Raw genomic sequence first — 20,157 nt, forward strand, 5'->3', positions numbered from 1 at the left:
TATAAACAACCATTTGGTGTTTCCCATGAGTTACTCACGTACAATGCATCAGTTCACAGTTGTTTCTGGGTGGTTTCGAAGCGGTGGGGGAGCCCCCAGACCCCTGGTTGGGTCCGAGAGCTCCTGAATAACCCTGTGTAGGGCCCTATATACTATCATTTCTAGCCAATAATACATATGGCTGGTCCAATCCTAGCGTCTTCTTGTGGGGGGTGTCCTGTGGGCGCTGGCAGCCCCTCCCTCTGGGTTTCTCTGGGGGGAGGCTGGCTGCCCCCCCCTTTGATCTCCCGTGTGGATCTTGACTCAATACCCAGAGGGGGACGCTAGTGGCCCCCGTCAGTGTCTTCCTGATTGGGTCTGTCCCTACAGAAATCTCCTCTTAAATGAATAATATATAACTTTAACATTCCTTCTATATGGCTATAGATGTCTAATATCATCCAAGTACAGTCAGTGCTTTCTAAGACTGATACCAGACATCATATTATACCTTTTGATACTAAACAGTTGATTAATAGATTACTTTGTCTGTGAGTTAGTGTTCATGCTTCAACAAGTCTAAACTGGTCTGCCTTGTGGTCAACCCAGCTTTCTCTGATCAGCATTTACATATAGTCAGTTCGAGAAGGTGTTGTTTGTTCTCTTAATTTAGTCATTGCTTGAGTGGGGGTTGAAATGACTGTTGCAGCTGTTATCTGATGCAGCTGTCTCAACTGACAGTTGAGACTGTTTCGCCACTTAGTCCACTCTGCTATTGAAAGGTACATCTGGCTTTACATTTATGGTTCTCTAATTTATTCACACATATTAATTATGAAATTCATCGTCAATATTTACCACACTAGCTACTGTATGTCCTAGCTATATCATAGCTATGTCCTAGCTACTGTATGTCCTAGCTATGTCCTAGCTACTGTATGTCATAGCTACTGTGTGTCCTAGCTACTGTATGTCCTAGCTACTGTACTGTATGTCCTAGCTACTGTGTCCTAGCTACTGTGTGTCCTAGCTACTGTGTGTCCTAGCTACTGTATGTCCTAGCTACTGTATGTCCTAGCTACTGTGTGTCCTAGCTACTGTGTGTCCTAGCTACTGTGTGTCCTAGCTATGTCCTAGCTACTGTATGTCCTAGCTACTGTGTCCTAGTTACTGTATGTCCTAGCTACTGTATGTCCTAGCTACTGTGTGTCCTAGCTACTGTGTGTCCTAGCTATGTCCTAGCTACTGTATGTCCTAGCTACTGTGTCCTAGTTACTGTATGTCCTAGCTACTGTACTGTATGTCCTAGCTACTGTACTGTATGTCCTAGTTATGTCCTAGCTACTGTATGTCCTATCTACTGTGTGTCCTAGCTACGTCCTAGCTACTGTATGTCCTAGCTACTGTGTGTCCTAGCTATGGCCTAGCTACCGTGTGTCCTAGCTACTGTGTGTCCTAGCTATGGCCTAGCTACTGTATGTCCTAGCTACTGTATGTCCTAGCTACTGTATGTCCTAGCTATTGTATGTCCTAGCTACTGTATGTCCTAGCTACTGTATGTCCTAGCTACTGTGTGTCCTAGCTACTGTATGTCCTAGCTACTGTGTGTCCTAGCTACTGCATGTCCTAGCTACTGTACTGTATGTCCTAGCTATGTCCTAGCTATGTCCTAGCTACTGCATGTCCTTTTGATTGATTGATTGATTGATTGATTGATTGATTGATTGATTGATTGATGATTGATTGATTGATTGATTGATTGATTGATTGATTGAAAAGTTTATTAACAGATTGCAGAATGGGTACAGTACAGTACAGCTCAATACATACAATTGTTAAGGGGATGCAGACCAGAGAAAGACTTTCGTCGTGTTTACATCAGGGTCCCCCATTTTCGATGCATCATAACATGACACACACAACATACAGATAGACAGTACTGCTACACTGTGTTGAGTGACATTGGAGATGTGCAGGTTTTAGTGTATCTTGTAGACCATGCCCATTGCATAGCTACTGTACTGTATGTCCTAGCTATGTCCTAGCTATGTCCTAGCTACTGTATGTCCCAGCTACTGTGTGTCCTAGCTACTGTATGTCCTAGCTACTAGTATTGTATTTTTATTATTGGAAGCTACTATGGTCGAGGGACCACAATAAAGTACTGAAATAAGTGACAATAAAGGAATCTGAATCTGAATCCTAGCTACTGTATGTCCACCACTATTAGCAAAACAAAAAGAGCAACAGAGACTGTATGGACATGAGTGTATATGAATATGCATATTGACAACAATAACCTCATATTTACCAGGTGATCCAAGGCAGCAGCTTACTGGATCTGTGTTGAGTGACATTGGAGATGTGCAGGTTTTAGTGTGTTGTTATTGGATCTGTGTTGAGTGACATTGGAGATGTGCAGGTTTTAGTGTGTTGTTATTGGATCTGTGTTGAGTGACATTGGAGATGCGCAGGTTTTAGTGTTGTTTAGATAAACTATACTGTGCTAGTATAATGTATGTAAGTATAAAGCCCATAGAGATATTCCCTAGAGATATGCAAGACTGTCTCATCCAGATCTAATAAATGGGGGAAACTGTATATCGGCTGCCTCTGACGCGCGTTGGTGGGGGCCCTAAGACTGTTTCATTACCAAATTCCTGTCCCCCAGTCTCCCCCATCCCTCCCCTCCCTCCATCCCTCCCTCCCTCCCGCCACCTGGCACGACGATGCCTTGTTTTACTACTCTGTGTTGATGCTGCCGACTATCTCATACGGCGTCTCAGGCCTCCTGTAGATGACATGTGTCAACAAATGTACATGTCTGTTGAATTTATGCTGTGCCATTGTTACTGTAAAAATGTAATGATTGTGATGTGTTGTTATTATTAATGAGACGTTGAGCTGTATGTGTGTGTCATGAATTTCCCCAAGGGGATTAATAAAGGAATATCTTATCTTATCTTAATATCGATGAAACCTTACTTGGTCCCAAGAAGAGGGTCTTGTGTATTATTGGGTCAGGACATTTACTGTACATTGGAGGGGGTTGGGTTAGGACATTTACAGGGGCCAGTTTCGAATTCCAGTCTCTCGTAGGTGCTCTTTGAGAGTGGTTTTGAAAGTGGGTAGTGATTCACATTCCTTTACAGCTTTAGGTAGGGCGTTCCACATTGATGTGGCATAATTGCGAAACGTGTTTAGTCCCTTGTTTGAGCCGAATCAGTATACAGTACAGTATCATCAGTATACAGTACAGTATCATCAGTATACAAGTCAAGTCAAGTCAAGAGATTTATTTGTCACGGCATACAAGTATACAATGAAATGCGGGTGGTATGGTCAGTATACAGTACAGTATCATCAGTATACAGCAGTATCATCAGTATACAGCAGTATGGTCAGTATACAGCAGTATGGTCAGTATACAGTACAGTATCATCAGTATACAGTACAGTATCATCAGTATACAGTACAGTATGGTCAGTATACAGTACAGTATGGTCAGTATACAGTACAGTATCATCAGTATACAGTACAGTATCATCAGTATACAGTACAGTATGGTCAGTATACAGTACAGTATCGTCAGTATACAGCAGTATCATCAGTATACAGTACAGTATCATCAGTATACAGCAGTATCATCAGTATACAGTACAGTATCATCAGTATACAGTACAGTATTGTCAGTATACAGTACAGTATCATCAGTATACAGCACAGTATCGTCAGTATACATGGTCATTATACAGTACAGTATCATCAGCATACAGTACAGTATGGTCAGTATACAGCAGTATGGTCAGTATACAGTACAGTATCATCAGTATACAGTACAGTATCATCAGTATACAGTACAGTATGGTCAGTATACAGTACAGTACCATCAGTATACAGTACAGTATGGTCAGTATACAGTACAGTATCATCAGTATACAGTACAGTATGGTCAGTATACAGTACAGTATCATCAGTATACAGTACAGTATGGTCAGTATACAGCATTACAGCAGTATCATCAGTATACAGTACAGTATCATCAGTATACAGTACAGTATCATCAGTATACAACAGCAGCAGTATGGTCTGCCTGCAGGACTTCACCATGACGCTCTACCTGAGGCACTACTGGCAGGACGACCGCCTGGCCTTCCCCTCCAGCAGCAACAAGAGCCGCACCTTCGATGCCCGTCTGGTGAAGAAGATCTGGGTGCCTGACGTCTTCTTTGTCCACTCCAAGCGGTCCTTCATCCATGACACCACCATGGAGAACATCATGCTGAGGGTGTACCCAGACGGCAACATCCTCTACAGCGTCAGGTAGAGCTTCCTATTGGTCATTAAACCCATCACTCAGCATCAGGTAGAGCTTCCTATTGGTCATATTTAAACCCATCACTCAGAGGCAGGTAGAGCTTCCTATTGGTCATTAAACCCATCACTCAGCGTCAGGTAGAGCTTCTTATTGGTCATTACACCCATCACTCAGATTACTCAAGAAGATTAACTCAAGAAACACTGGTGTGGTTTTGCCTGCGCCAGTACCACCTGAATTCTTGAGAAGGGATTACATATTATATATTCTATTGTCTCAATGATCTGGCTAATTGAGTGATTTCTACGTCCACACCCTGGTGCTGACTGGTTGTTTTCTGTGGATGTTCCTGCTGACTCTGCTGATTCTGCTCCATGTTGTAGGATCACAGTGACAGCACTTTGCTCCATGGACTTCAGCAGCTTCCCTCTGGACACTCAGAACTGCTCCCTGGAGCTGGAGAGCTGTGAGTACAACCAGCTGTTGCATCATCTGTGATGTCATCCATAGGGAGTAGTCCATGGGCCAGAGGCCAAAATGTCACTTGTCGGTGCCACTCAGGGTGACTAAACTTACATATAATTTTTTCAAAGATCTATAATAATAATGCAGGACCTGTTGCAGAGTTATGTCTGTAGATGATATTTTGGTATGATAGCTGTTCCAGAGTGGTAGCTTTATCATAATTATCAAGTCATGAAGTATACCCACCCGCTCAGGAAATTGCATTTCAGATGCTGGCGCATATCCTGTTTAGACTCATGTAGAGGACATCTGTCAATGTTTCAGAATATTGAGTTTGGTATCATTTTAAAGGGGACTATGTCATATTTCATTCAAGCTAAGATGTGAATCTTACTGACCAATATAGAGGTCACTGGAGCTCTTTGAACAGTCAACAACACACATTTTTACAAGATTTTCGCCTAAATGATATACTATCTTTTAGCCTTGTGTCATCTAGGAGCAACAGGGAGACAAAATACGAAATCTACAACACTCTCAGGACCATAAGGATTCAGGAAATGTATAATATGCCTATACTATTTCATTGTTACAGGTCATTGTGAGCCTTAAATTAGAAGAGCAGTATTAGGCTCCTATTAAACTATACAGAACTATACACTTATTACACACTATACACTATACACTATAGTTTATATGGAAACATAGGTCCACCTGCATAGGGTGGATTTTTTTTCACCACCTGTTTTTTATTAATCCTTGAAGTGTCTATTTTAAGATTCTGACAGGTAACAGGTTGGAATAATGTCCCATGGGGTTTATTTTTAACCCTTTATTACACCTATCTTGAACCAAAACCTGAAAAAGAAGAAAAAGAAAACAGCATAACTTTTGAAGTTAACAACATATAGAGACAAATTAAAACATTTTCCCAAACAAGTTTGACCCAAGGAATTCAGTACAATTGTTATTTTTAAGATTCAAACACATCTTGATTAAATTTCAGGACAGAAAAAGCAAAAAACGCTGAAAAAAACATATATCACATTTCTATTTTCCCTTTTTACTCAAATGTAGTGCATTGGATGAGATCGATTTAGGTTTATATTGGTTTTTGTGATTTATTTATTGTTAAGGTTCAAACTATATGTTTTCATATGCACTGGATATCATGGACTGGATATCTTCTTTGTTGACACAACATTCAAGTCTTTTTTTCTATTTGTATTTTGTACCCTAAACTACTAATCATCATCATCATCACTAAAACAATTGTCAAAGTCTATCTCTTCGATCTCCATCTCTTCCTCCGCCTCATCACACTCGTACTCTCCACCCTCCTCATCCATGTTATTTTTTGCGTAATCTGCCTCCTTATCAAGAGCTTCTTGCTCTTCTGACTCCACTTTCTGGGCCAGTACCTCAACAAGAGAAGGACAGATGATGGGTCCAACCAGGTTCTAACACCTCCTCATCCATTGTTTTTCCCAGTCCATACTTTGATCATAGGCTTTGGGCCTCTTGAATATTGGCTGTTCTGCTCTTTTGTAGCAGGCAACTATGACAGACCTTGCAGGCAACTAAGACAGACCTTGAGGGGAGGCAGGCATTCAATGTCTACTTTGGAGTTTGCATCAAGGACTTTATCAGCACCCATAATTTTCTGCAGCATCTTGGCTCACACAGCATCAACTGACTTCATCCAACCATGGCCATCCATAATGCATGTGAAGGACTCCATCTCCTGTTGGAGCTAATCTGTTACCAGCGACAATGCGCCAAGCTGACTAAAAGCCTTCTGGAATCTAGGGTTTTTCTGCAGATTATTCAACGGATTCACCTGTCTCTTTCCTTTGAAAGCGCTGGCACAGTCATCCCCAGAAAAGTCATAGTATCCCAGCAGAGTGCTGCAGTACTCTGAGTCCAGAGACTCAGCCAGTTCGGACACATGCATTAGCTTGCAGTGCCAAGGTGCCAGTGCCGTGGTCCAGGTATCTGGAGAGGTTGGTCATGCTGACATGGTAGAGGAGGGTCACCAGTATGTGAGAGGTTGGTCATGCTGACATGGTAGATGAGGATCATCAGTATATAGAGGTTGGTCATGCTGACATGGTAGAGGAAATTTAATCCAAGATGTTTGAATCTTAAAAATAACAATTGTACTGAATTCCTTGGGTCAAACTTGTTTGGGAAAATGTTTTAATTTGTCTCTATATGTTGTTAACTTCAAAAGCTATGCTGTTTTCTTTTTCAGGTTTTGATTCAAAGAGCTCCAGTGACCTCTATGGTCAGAAAGATTCACATCTTAGCTTGAATGAAAGATGACATATTCCCCTTTAGAATGATACCAAACACAATATTGTGAAACATTGACAGATGTCCTCTACGTGAGTCTAAACAGGATATACGCCAGCATCTGAAATGCAATTTCCTGAACGGGTGGGTATACTTCATGACTTGATAATTATGATACGGCTATCATACCAAAATATCATCTACAGACATAGCTATTTGAAAAAATTATATGTAAGTTTAGTCACCCTGAGTGGCACCGATATCTGGTCTGGCCCATGGACTAGAGGGGAGCTCCACCCACAATGCTATTCAGAACACAGTTTAATGTAATGAAATGGAAGCCCCGCCCACAATACTATTCAGAACAGTTTAATGTAATGAAATGGAAGCGCCACCCACAATGTTATTTAGAACAACCTTTCTGCTGCCAAGGCACCCCTGTGTTCAATAAAATATTCCAGGGCACCCCTACATACGATAAAGACTTTTCCGGTCCGGTCTTTTTTGCTACAATGATGACAAAAGTGCTTGCTTTCAAAATAATGTTTATTTAAGAAACCGGGAAACACATTTGTGTGTATATGCAGGCTATATAATGCATTATTAACAGGTGTTTCAGGTCTAAATGGCTTAGTACTGTTGACATTACACTGCTTGTAGTAGTAAATCAAATAGCATATTTCTTTAAAGGGGAACTATTTTACTATTTCTTTCACTATTTGGGCACTTTTACACAATTCCTGTGAGTCTATGGAACACCTCTGTAATATATATATTTTTTTTATTCATTGTTTTGTATTTCTAATCAAGTCCTCAAAAACAGCATTTTTCTACCTCAAGATCTCGAGCTGTTTTGAGCCTGGGCTCCTAAACCACTGCGCAGCGTCGTCTTCGCCTGAACATTAACATGCAGCGGTGTCTTTCTGACATCACATATAGGGCACATTTTCAAATGACTCAGTTCAATGAGGGTGAATATTGTGAGAGGAGAATTGGAAGAATGCGCCAATATGAGAATTTTGAGACATAGATCATATTAATATAAGTTCACATAGCTAGGAAACAATGCTAAACACTCAAAAAGGCCATTTATAAGATAGTTCCCCTTTAAATAAAATTACAGAAAATTATCACTAAAGTGCTATCTGTTGCAGCTGCACACTTTTCCATAAAAATAGCATATTTGGATAAGTGTGACCATTTCTCAAAAACTGAAAATCATGTATTTTTTTTTTAAATACAGAAAAGGATCACTAAAGTTCTATCTGTTGCAGCTGCACTGTTCTCCATAAAAATAATACAGAAAAGGATCACCAAGTTTCTCAAAAAATATTAATAAATACAGAAAATAAGCACTTGTTCACTCAGTGGACATTTCTAGCTCAATGCGAGGTCTGCTGCTGCTGGCTAATAATACGGTCAATACGTGGGGAGATCTTTGACAAGGCAACACGCATGTCATCCTCAAGGCTCAACTTGGCCCTATATTTTGTTTTCAGAGCTGTCATGGATGAAAAGCCAGCTTCACACAGATATGTGGTACTGAATGGTATCAACACCTTAACTGCTGCATCATGAGATACTTGGTACTCAGCACCACACTCTGAAACTAGCTCTCCAGGTGGTATCAGATGAGATTTCAATGAGTTCTTCCAAGAGTTTGGATGGAGATGTGTCAGGAAGCGTTGTCTCAATGTTGTCTGTAAAGGTATTTTTTATCCAGAGTAACTTGGTGATCCTTTTCTGTGTTTTATTAGATAATGATTTTCAGATTTTGAGAAATGGTCAAACTTATCCAAATATGGTATTTTCATGGAAAACAGTGCAGCTGCAACAGATAGCACTAATATCTAATATCTTATATCTTATATCTAATATAAAGCCTCAAATGATGGCTTACAATATTTCATGAAAGCAAAGTGTTTCGTTTGTCTAAGATTTAAAAAGGTTTAAACTTTACAGCACTGACAATTCTCTATAGTATTTTTTATAGTGTCCCGACCCATATAAAAACTTCTGCCTTTGTCTCTATTAACTACATATAAATATTTATATAATTGTTTGCTTTATAGACGAAGGTTGCAACATAATTATGTAATGTAATGTTGTTGGCTGTGTAACGGAGAGCAGCCGCCCAGGCAGCGCAGCTCAGTGCATGCCTCACATATCGGCATGTAACTCCAGAACAGCTGAACGCATTTTGTCGCCTGAAATGGCAATCGACAGGCAACAAATAGGGCTTTAATTCGATATATATATATTGTATTAAAAAATATGCAAGAGTAACTGTAGAGGAGAGTAATATTCAATTCATTATTAGTTATTAGCCAGAATGAAGAGCATGTTCAGCCTAAGACTCATCCCCCCCGACACACCACAAACCACCTGGGCCGGTCCTTTATACCGGCAGCTATCAGGCTCTACAACAAAGGGCTTGGGTGGCCGGATCTGCTGCCAGAACTATCACTGTCACAACTCTGGACTTGAGAACTAGAGACTCACATCACCGTACTGACTATCTTGTATTTTGCACTAGAGACTAATATCACTGGACTCTCATCACTAGATTATCTTGTGTTTGTACTTTTTTTTAATAATATATTGTATTTCTATCTATACTTTAAGTGTACCTATAGTGTATATAGGAGTAGGAATGTGAAGCTATGCATCCCCCATCCTGTATCCCCCCCATACTGCTTTGACACCCGAATTCATCTCTCTCTCTCTCTCTCTCTCTCTCTCTCTCTCTCTCTCTCTCTCTCTCTCTCTCTCTCTCTCTCTCTCTCTCTCTCTCTCTCTCTCTCTCTCTCGCTCTCTCTCTCTCTCTCTCTCTGTCTCTGTCTCTGTCTCTGTCTCTGTCTCTGTCTCTGTCTCTCTCTGTCTGTCTCTGTCTCTCTGTCAGATGCCTACAATGAGAATGACCTCATGCTGTATTGGAAGAACGGGAACGACTCCTTGAGGACAGATGAGATCGTTCTGTCTCAGTTCTTTGTTGAGGAATTCAGTGCATCCTTTGGGCTCGCCTTCTACAGCAGTACAGGTGTGTGAGGTTTCAAATATATATATAGAGAGAGAGAGAGACACGGGGGGTGAGTCATCAGCCCTTGTATGGGTGAATGTAACAAGTTCCTAATGTTTTCTTTCCCCTATTATTTCATGCACACTTTATTCATTGTTTTAAATTATTATTTTCTTTTAAGTTATTTTGTGCATCACTCTGTTTTGAATTTGATGCAAATTTGCAATGCATGCGGGTCATCCTTTTGTGTTAAATGGCGGCACAAAGCAAGCATTTGTTGACTCTCATGTTGATAAGAGTTGAAAAAGATCTATTTAAGGTAGATTTAGAACAGATACAAAATATGAGATTAATTTGTGATTAATCGCAAGTTAAAACTATGGACAAATCATGCGATTAATCAGATAAAATATTTTAATCGATTGACAGCCCTTGTGCAGCCTTGGCGCCTTTTTTGTGCTTTTTGCCCTTTTTTGTGTTTGTGTGCACAACGGTGGCTGTGTTGATGATTATGTCATGAAATTGGGTCCATGTCGTTATTTTCCATATATTTTCAATATGTCAAAAGATTATCATTTGAATCGCTCTCAAAAAAAAGTTACACATATTAGATTTGAAAACGTGCCTAAGGGTTTTTTTCTTCCAATTGACTCCCATGTTAAACGCTGTTTTTTAATCTGCAATCATTCATTTAATTTTCGATAAAATTAAAAGATTAATGCCTTTTTCAGCATGTAGGGACTGAATGGCGAGGGGACGCGAGTCGTGGTGAAAGATTCACAAGTTGGGACTTCCAACCACTTTACTGTTGAAATTACGCACACGGACCTACCTGGATTATAATACCACTTGGCTTTATGATGACTTTTGTCAGTGTTTCAGACCAATATGCAGCAACTCGTTAGGTAATTACAAAACGGTGTGAATCTAAACTTTGTTGCATTCATTGTATGGTCGCCGGGGGGGCTCAGATCGCCTCCCACCGGGTGAATCTTCCACAGATCCACGTGGGCCTTCTCCACCGTGTATATATCGGCCTGCTAGACATATTCGCGATGCACTTATTAGCGAAAATATCGGGAAAGACCCGATATTTAGGAGACGCACACGTGTGCTTTCATGGTCCTATATGTGTGCCTGCCTACGGCGCGCTGTGTGTCACTGTGCCCGCTCTACCTCGCTCTGAGGCAGGGGCGTACAGCGTGAGGCTAGAGGGGGGCACTAGTCGCTCCCACTACCCGTAAAACTGTATATCTAACCCGGCTTGATATCTAAGTGATAATAGGGTATTTTATAACGTTAGCGTTTCACCAATTTCTGACCAAATGAGTCAATTATTTGTCTAACTCAGGACATGAGGTTAATCACAACAAATTTGCGCTGGTTTGCCACGCATTTGCCATGGTGTCGAAAACGTATAGAAATAATATAAATATGCCGTTTTGTGTCTTTTTTTGTCATAAAAAGGCAGTTACTATCAAACAAACGGGAATATAAGTGGTAACATTTCGGAAATATTTGTAATCTTTTATAGATATCTTGAGTTTAGGTTCTTAGGTAATCGTGAAAAAATAAATAAAAAAATTATATTAAACATTAACAATTGTATGACCTTGAACTTGATGCAAACTTTCTTGCTTTAAGCATCATGATCTCCTATGTTATGAGGGCTGCACATCCCATTAATAAAACAGTTCTTGTTGTGGGTGGGTTTTTGCTTACCTGCATGGTTCAAGGAGGGTCCACATTCCACGGCAATCCAGCAAGCCAGTGTGTGTTTGTTACTTCGTTAGATGTGGTCCGACTCATCTTGGCTCTGAACCGCATGTCATCTGGTCTAGTGTGGTGGGTTGGCGACCCTGCTTGATCGTACTAGGGCTAACGTTAGCCTGACCAGCATTAGCTCTAGCATCCCAAGGAACTTATGTGTCTCCACCTCATCCCCTTGGATGGTGATGGAAGTTGGGAGGGGGGCTCTTCTTGTCTCTCTTCCAGGCTGGTCTCTACATCAGTGTGTTGTCTCTCTTCCAGGCTGGTCTCTACATCAGTGTGTTGTCTCTCTTCCAGGCTGGTCTCTACATCAGTGTGTTGTCTCTCTTCCAGGCTGGTCTCTACATCAGTGTGTTGTCTCTCTTCCAGGCTGGTCTCTACATCAGTGTGTTGTCTCTCTTCCAGGCTGGACTCTACATCAGTGTGTTGTCTCTCTCTTCCAGGCTGGTCTCTAACATCAGTGTGTTGTCTCTCTCTTCCAGGCTGGTCTCTACATCAGTGTGTTGTCTCTCTTCCAGGCTGGACTCTACATCAGTGTGTTGTCTCTCTCTTCCAGGCTGGACTCTACATCAGTGTGTTGTCTCTCTCTTCCAGGCTGGACTATACATCAGTGTGTTGTCCCTCTCTTCCAGGCTGAACTATACATCAGTGTGTTGTCTCTCTCTTCCAGGCTGGTATAACCGTCTCTACATCAACTTCCTCCTGAGACGGCACATCTTCTTCTTCATGCTGCAGACCTACTTCCCCACCATGCTGATGGTGATGCTCTCCTGGGTGTCCTTCTGGATCGACCGGAGGGCGGTGCCGGCCCGCGTCTCTTTGGGTACCCTTTTCAATGCGTTTGATTCATTAGACGACTGTAACAATACGCGCCAAGGACTTGTTTCCGTTGTGGTCAAACATGACATACAGTATCACAAAGAGCAGACACGTGGAAATCATCTTAAGAGCTAAATGATTTGCATTGATGCTCTTAATGGTAAAGGGAAGTTTGTTCAGGTTCAAAGCTCCACTGTACTTAAAGGAGCATTTACCCATGTTGGTTGAAAACCTTGTTTACTTCAACGCCATATCTGGTCAACTATAGACCTGAGTAATGGGGTTCCACTGTAAAACTATAAAAGAAGGAAGGGTCATCACGTCAGAACCAAGGAAACTATAAAAGAAGGAAGGGTCATCATGTCAGAACCAAGGAAACTATAAAAGAAGGAACGGTCATCATGTCAAAACACCAGTGCTCTATGTTCTGCTTGGTGCCAGACTTTGGTGTCAGTTCTATTGAAGCCTGTATTAAAAATCGAAATATACCAGCTCTCTGAGGAAATATACATCAACCAATATATCAAATGTTAGCTTGTTAACAATGCAAGAAATTGCAGATGAGTTTGACATCCGAGGTAATAACCTGCCAGTCTTCAACAAATGAATAGAGCAGGACGACTCTGACACTCAAAGAGAAGAGAATAACGAAAGACCCAATCACCCAAACAACTGCCTCTTTGAACTGCTGCGGTCAGGCAAGCGCTACAGGAGTCTCATGGCCAGTACAGAGAGACTCAGAAGGAGCTTGTATCCCCAGGCCATCAGGATGCAATGACAATGACAGTGTATTGCACTACCAAAGGACCTAGCATGTCCTCCATGCTCTGTAAATAACTTATGTACAAATACCGAGATGCCCCACTATGTTACCTGTTTATTGCACAATGTTGTTTTATTGGATTCTATTATATGTTGTACTACTGTATTGCACATCGTTGCGGGCAAGACCACCCGCATTTCATTGTATACTTGCCGTGACAAATAAAACTCTTGACTTGACTTGACTTGACTATGTAACATCATCTAGGTCGTCCTCGGACGGGCCCTCCATCGGTGCTTCCAGTCATCCCGATCCTCCATGCATCTGGCTAGCTCGCCGGTGCATTCTGTTCCCGCATCTCTCCTGAGTATGTCCACGTAGGTTAATGTGGGACGTCCTCGTGATCGATGCCCGTGTGTTGGTTCCCACAGCACAAGTTTGCTGGTTGGCATCTCATGATGTCTCTGGCAGTGACCTGCCAGCCTCATTCTCCTGACTGCCACTTTCTCGCTCACCCTTAGCACCCCCCCATACAAATTTGCATTAGTGACATGCTCATCCCTGTTGATGTTGAGCACCACACGCATCATTCTGGTGTAGCACCCATCCAAGGACTTCTGCAGGGTGGGCTTCAAGGTCCAGCATTCACTGCCATACAAAAGGACAGACTCAACTGTTGCATGAAAGAAGTTGAGCTTGATTTGACGGGGGAGGTTGGATTTCCACACACTGGTCATGCCGTTCAGAGCCCTCCACGCAAGCACCTTCCTCACTTTAAGGTCTTGCTCGGACGAGTTGACCCACGAGCCCAGGTATTTGAAATCACCGACTTCCTTTAGAGCAGAGCCTCCTGTTGTCCTTAGAGGTGGATGATCCGGGAGGATGTTATACATTATGACCTCGGTTTTCTCGGTTTTCTCGGTTTGTCCACTCTGCACAGGAGTTCCTGTGCCTGCTCCACATGGTCAGAGAGCAGGCTGATGTCGTCCACGTAGTCAAGGTCTGTTAGGACTATGGCGGGGTGTCGTCTCGATCTCCTTGGGGTTATTGTCAGACCAAGTTCCTGCTCCCGTCCATTGATGGCCTTCCTGAGCGCATAGTCAAGGACTATGACGAAAAGGAAGGGGGCAAGGGTGTCCCCTTGCATCACTCCAGCCAGGATGTCAAATTCTTCACTGTTGCCGTCTGGGGTTACCACCTTGACCCTTGTACCCGTGTGCATGGTCCCTATGGCCCGGAGTAGATTCGGAGGGACTCCGTAGGCCTTGAGACTTGAGTATCCTCATCATCACGGCTCTGTGTATCGAGTCAAAAGCCTTTTTGAAGTCGATAAAGCACAGTACCGCTGTCAGGTTGTTCTTCTTCACCTCCTCGATGATTCTTCTCAAGGCCAAGATCTGGGCCACAGTGGTCCTCTTCTCTCGGAAACCATTTTGGTTCTCCCTGAGGTGGGGGTCGATGGCATTCCTTATCCGGTTTAGTATCATGCGATTGTACATCTTTGCAATGACACATGTCAGACGTATGCCACGGTAGTTGTCTGGCTTCGAGAGATCTCCAGACTTAGGCACTGGGATGATGTTAGAGAGAGACCACATATCAGGCTGGTTGTTTTTCATCAGGGCATGGTTGCAGAACTCCAGGATGATGTTGTCAAGGTCACAGTTCTTATAGACCTCTGGGGGAATGCCGTCCGGCCCAGAACTTTTTCCCTGCTTCAGTGTGGATTTCACTTTGGTAAACTCCCTGGCTGTGAAGGGACCATCGTCAATGGTGAGATTCGTGAGGACGGCAGGTATCGTCTCGTCATCTTCATCCACTGTCAAGTGTGTTCCCAGTAGATTTCGGAAGTAAGTGAACCAGGAGGTCACCCTCTCCTCTGGGATGTTGCCTTGATGCCTTCTACCTGTCCCTGCTTCGACGTTTTCCTCCCACTCATCTCATTGATGACCCTCCATGCCTCAACCCATCATCTACACACACTGCACACACATCCACCTTACCACTCACTTTATTCACTTTAGACACTTTAACACACTTTATATTTATCTATTATTAACCTGTTAAGCTGTAGGAATATTTCGCCTAAAGGTACATGCCTAAGTAAATGGAAGATTGCTCCACTTCTGCAAGGTCAATTTGCATGTTCCTGGTATCTAGGAACATCTATGGACCTGGGGGTATGTATTTCCAGTGTCAGAAATATTGTGTCTGTTACTAGGCTTGAGTAAATTGTAATGAAGAAAAGGAGAATATAAATTATGATTTATTTTTGCATCTTTGAATGTTAAATCTGCGGGGTACGAGAAAATGCTCACTGAGCTCATTCACCACATTATTGAGATCATGTGTACAAAAAATCTAAGCAAATGAATAAAGGGAAGATTATTAAACAGAAGGATTTGTAGATACTAGGGATGTCCGATATTATCGGCCTACCGATATTATCGGCCGATATTGGCATTAAAATGTGATATCGGAAAATATCAATATCGGTTTTCAAAAGAAAATTTATTTATTTATTATTTTTTATTTTTTTACATTTCTATAACCTTTATTTACCCAGGCAAGCAAGTAAGAACAACTTCTGATTTAATTTATTGTCAAAAGTATGCATAATGTTGTATTAATTCCACAACAAGATATATGTAATGTTAATTACCGGAAATGATTCAGTTTTTTGGGGGGGGGGGGAACCCTGCATATATCGGTATCGGTTGATATCGGTATCGGAAATTAAGAGTTGGACAATATCGGTATAACGGTATCGGTAAAAAAGCCAATATCGAGCATCCCTAGTAGATACAGTAATAAATGATCATCGATTTTAATTATGAATTCATATTTGACCTTGAACTTGACCTTGACCTTATTATGGCCAGATTTAGTCATTTCCTTGCGGTTTTACGATAATTAGCATTTTCAGATAAATTCGTATTTCCGATAAATCGTATAAAACATCGGTAAAAATGAAAATATACACTTTGACTACTGTTTTTGATAGGGTTATGGTCTTTACTCTTGGCTACAAATACTTTTTTTTTAAAACATTAACCTCTTAACATCCAAGGGCCCACATGTGGACGATTCGCGATGCCACTTTGCCGACCTCTAATGGCTCGGGTGTGCATTTCTTTTAATACAATATATAGATAGAATTAAAGCCCTATTTGTTGCCTGTCGATTGCCCTTTCAGGTAACAAAATCCGTTCAGCGGTTCTCGAGTTACATGCCGATATGTGAGGCGTGCCCCAAAGTACGCAAAAGTACACATTACCACCCCCGACTCCCAGGGCTCTAGCTCCATCAATCATTTGGCGATCTCGAAAATCTTTGCAAAGGGTTGGAGCCAATGAGTGTAGCTTTCCAATGATACCCCATGATATGATAATTGGGGATCTAATACGGTCTCTATTGATTGACTTATGATAAAGAAAAGCAGGGTCCCCCTATAGGGGGACCTTAAGGCTTAACAGAGATTTGCACCACATTCATACCTCATTTGCACCCTACCCTAAGTTTTGTACCTCTGCATTGTACCTCACTGTTACTCATTTTACTCTGTATTGTATATTGCATATATTTATATTGACTTTACTTTTTATTTACTTCTTAATGACTTTTTACTGCATGTAACACACTCTCAGGGGCTCATACAGAAACAGGCATTTCATTATAAAGTATTCTGTATTTTGTTGTGACAAATAATAAACAAACTTGAAACTTGAAACTATGTGGCTAGTTAAAGTATATGTTAGCTATGTGGCTAGTTAAAGTATATGTTAGCGATGTGGCTAGTTAAAGTATATGTTAGCGATGTGGCTAGTTAAAGTATATGTTACCAGACTGGTGGACAAGCTGATCGAGCTGGGTCTGAGCTCCGCCCTGAGCGCCTGGGTACTGGACTTTCTGAGTGAAAGACCCCAGGCGGTCAGGGTGGGGGGTCAGACCTCCAACACCATCACCCTGAGCATCGGGTCCCCCCAGGGCTGTGTTCTAAGCCCCCTGCTGTACTCACTCTACACACACGACTGTGTGGCCAAGTTCAGCTCCAACTCCATAGTGAAGTTCGCAGACGACACGGTGGTGGTGGGGCTGATCTCGGACAACGACGAGAAGGCCTACCGGGAGGAGGTTGAGGTACTGGAACGCTGGTGCCAGGACAACAGCCTGCTCCTGAACATTGGTAAAACCAAGGAGCTGATTGTGGATTATAGGAGAGGACAGCAGGAGACACACACACCACTGATGATTAACGGGGCTACCGTGGACAGGGTGAGCAGCTTTAAGTACCTGGGGGTCCACATCTCAGAGGATCTGACATGGTCAACACACATAGACACAGTAGTAAAGAAGGCGAAACAGCGCCTCTACCACCTGAGACAGTTAAGGAAGTTCAGAGTATCGGGGAAGATACTCCAGTCCTTCTACTCAGGAGCTGTAGAGAGCATCTTGACCGGAAACATCACTGCCTGGTATGGAAACAGCACGGCACAAGACAAGAAGGCCCTACAGAGAGTGGTGCGCTCAGCCGAGCGTACCACGGGTATTGCACTACCTCCCCTGCAGGTTCTATACAACAAGAGGTGCAAATCCAGAGCCTGCAGGATAATGAAAGACCCTCACCACCCCAATAACAGCCTGTTCCAGCTGCTGAGGTCAGGCAGACGCCTGCGAACCCCAGCTACTAGGACAGTGCGGCTTAGGCTCAGCTTCTTCCCCCAGGCCATCAGAGCCCTGAACAATGAACATTGAGTGCCACAGAACACTGATCTATCCACACACAAGCACACATGAACACACACACGACACGCACGCTGTGCACGCTCACACACTAGCAGCCACTTAACACTTTAACATGAGCGGGCACACACTCATGCCGCAGCGGCACACTTATGGCCAAAAGGAAAGGCCACTTTAAATTAGAATAACAGGAACAGTGTATTGCACTACCAAAGCTACCTAGCATGTCCTATATGCTCTGTAAATAACTATGTACAGATACCGAGATGTCACACCATGTTACCTGTTACCTGTTTATTGCACAATGTTGTTTTTTTATTGGATTCTATTATATGTTGTAACACTGTATTGCACATCGTTGCGGGCAAGACCACCCGCATTTCATTGTATACTTGTATGCCGTGACAATTAAAACTCTTGACTTGACTTGACTTGACTTGTTAGCGATGTGGCTAGTTAAAGTATATGTTAGCGATGTGGCTAGTTAAAGTATATGTTAGCGATGTGGCTAGTTAAAGTATATGTTAGCGATGTGGCTAGTTAAAGTATATGTTAGCTATGTGGCTAGTTAAAGTATATGTCAGCTATGTGGCTTAAAGTGAGTTTTCAACAATTTTATAGGATTTCCATGAATGTGTGGATGTGTGTCTCTGTGTGCTGCAGGTATCACCACAGTCCTGACCATGTCCACCATCATCACGGGCGTCACGGCCTCCATGCCCCAGGTGTCTTACATCAAAGCCGTGGACATCTACCTGTGGGCCAGCTTCCTGTTCGTCTTCCTGTCCGTCATTGAGTATGCCGCCGTCAACTACTTCACCACTGTGGAGGAGATGAAGAGGCTCCGGAGGGGAAAGGTGAAAGTGCAAGCTCCTATATACCTCTCATGCGGTCACGTCATTATTATAAAGATCATTATTATTGTTATTTGTGACTTTGACGATACATATTGTTATATGTGACTTTGACTATACAGATTGTTATTTGTGACTCTGAATATACAGATTGTTATTTGTGACTTTGACTATACAGATTGTTATTTGTGACTTTGAATATACAGATTGTTATTTGTGACTTTGACTATACAGATTGTTATTTGTGACTTTGAATATACAGATTGTTATTTGTGACTTTGAATATACAGATTGTTATTTGTGACTTTGACTATACAGATTGTTATTTGTGACTTCGACTATACAGATTGGAGGCAGAGCTGAGTAACATGTGTGACGTCACTAATAGGTTGAACCTCTCATGGTCTAATAATGTGGATATAAGGTGTAGAGATGTGTATTGAACAATTAGGTGGAAAAAGCTTGTTATTGAATGTAGAAATGGTAAGGCTTTAAACCCGGAGGAGATCTTTCACATCCTACCAGGAGACACTGACAGGGCTTCCACGGCACCTCCTGTTAAAACCCACCTTCTCCTCCCTCTCCTCTCCAGATCCCCCCCTCCTTCAACACCTCCCAGGCGATGGCCTTCGACGGCTGTTTCCACGACAACGACATCGACCTGGCCTCCTTCGGCGAGGTGTCCAGCACGCCCAACGCCGAGAGGACCACGCGGTCCCAGAACTCCACCACCGCCGACTCCCCGCAGCCGACCGAGGGCACCAGGCTGCGCCGGAGGAGCCCCCTGAGGCACAACCTCAGCTTCATCATGAGACACAGCTACATGATCGACTCCTACTCCAGGATCCTCTTCCCCACGGCCTACCTGCTGTTCAACATCCTCTACTGGAGTCTCTACACTTGAGGAAAGGACTCTTTCTCTCAGGATACAGTGGGCGATCCACTGCCCTTAATGTTATTCTGTATTCAAACAATAGCAAGACTAAGAGGAAACCAGAGTTGGGGAGACGCAAGAGAGACAAGAGAGACACGTCTGCTGCTTGAACCCAGGGTCTCCACTGCTACACACGACCTCAAGGATACGACCTCTAACCTCTCGTTATACGCAGTTGAGAGCTGTCAGCTGTGCTGT

At 42.6% G+C, this 20,157-nt stretch overlaps 1 protein-coding gene across 1 annotated transcript in view; it reads left to right on the top strand.

The window, feature by feature from the left end:
• Positions 1 to 19,929, top strand: part of gabrr3a (gamma-aminobutyric acid type A receptor subunit rho3a) — a gene marked incomplete at both ends in the record, with an annotated part of 43,253 nt that extends 23,324 nt beyond the window's left edge. Inside the window, 6 exons of the mRNA XM_084320803.1 lie at positions 4,079 to 4,302; positions 4,681 to 4,763; positions 9,960 to 10,097; positions 12,517 to 12,669; positions 18,835 to 19,028; positions 19,618 to 19,929. Coding sequence (XP_084176929.1) covers positions 4,079 to 4,302; positions 4,681 to 4,763; positions 9,960 to 10,097; positions 12,517 to 12,669; positions 18,835 to 19,028; positions 19,618 to 19,929 — 1,104 coding nt within the window. The remainder of the gene's footprint in view (positions 1 to 4,078; positions 4,303 to 4,680; positions 4,764 to 9,959; positions 10,098 to 12,516; positions 12,670 to 18,834; positions 19,029 to 19,617) is intronic.
• Between the last annotated feature and the right edge of the window lie 228 nt (positions 19,930 to 20,157).

The sequence above is a fragment of the Notolepis coatsorum genome (genome assembly GCF_963971535.1).
Source record: "Notolepis coatsorum genome assembly, chromosome: 8".
In the NCBI taxonomy this organism is placed as follows: domain Eukaryota; kingdom Metazoa; phylum Chordata; class Actinopteri; order Aulopiformes; family Paralepididae; genus Notolepis; species Notolepis coatsorum.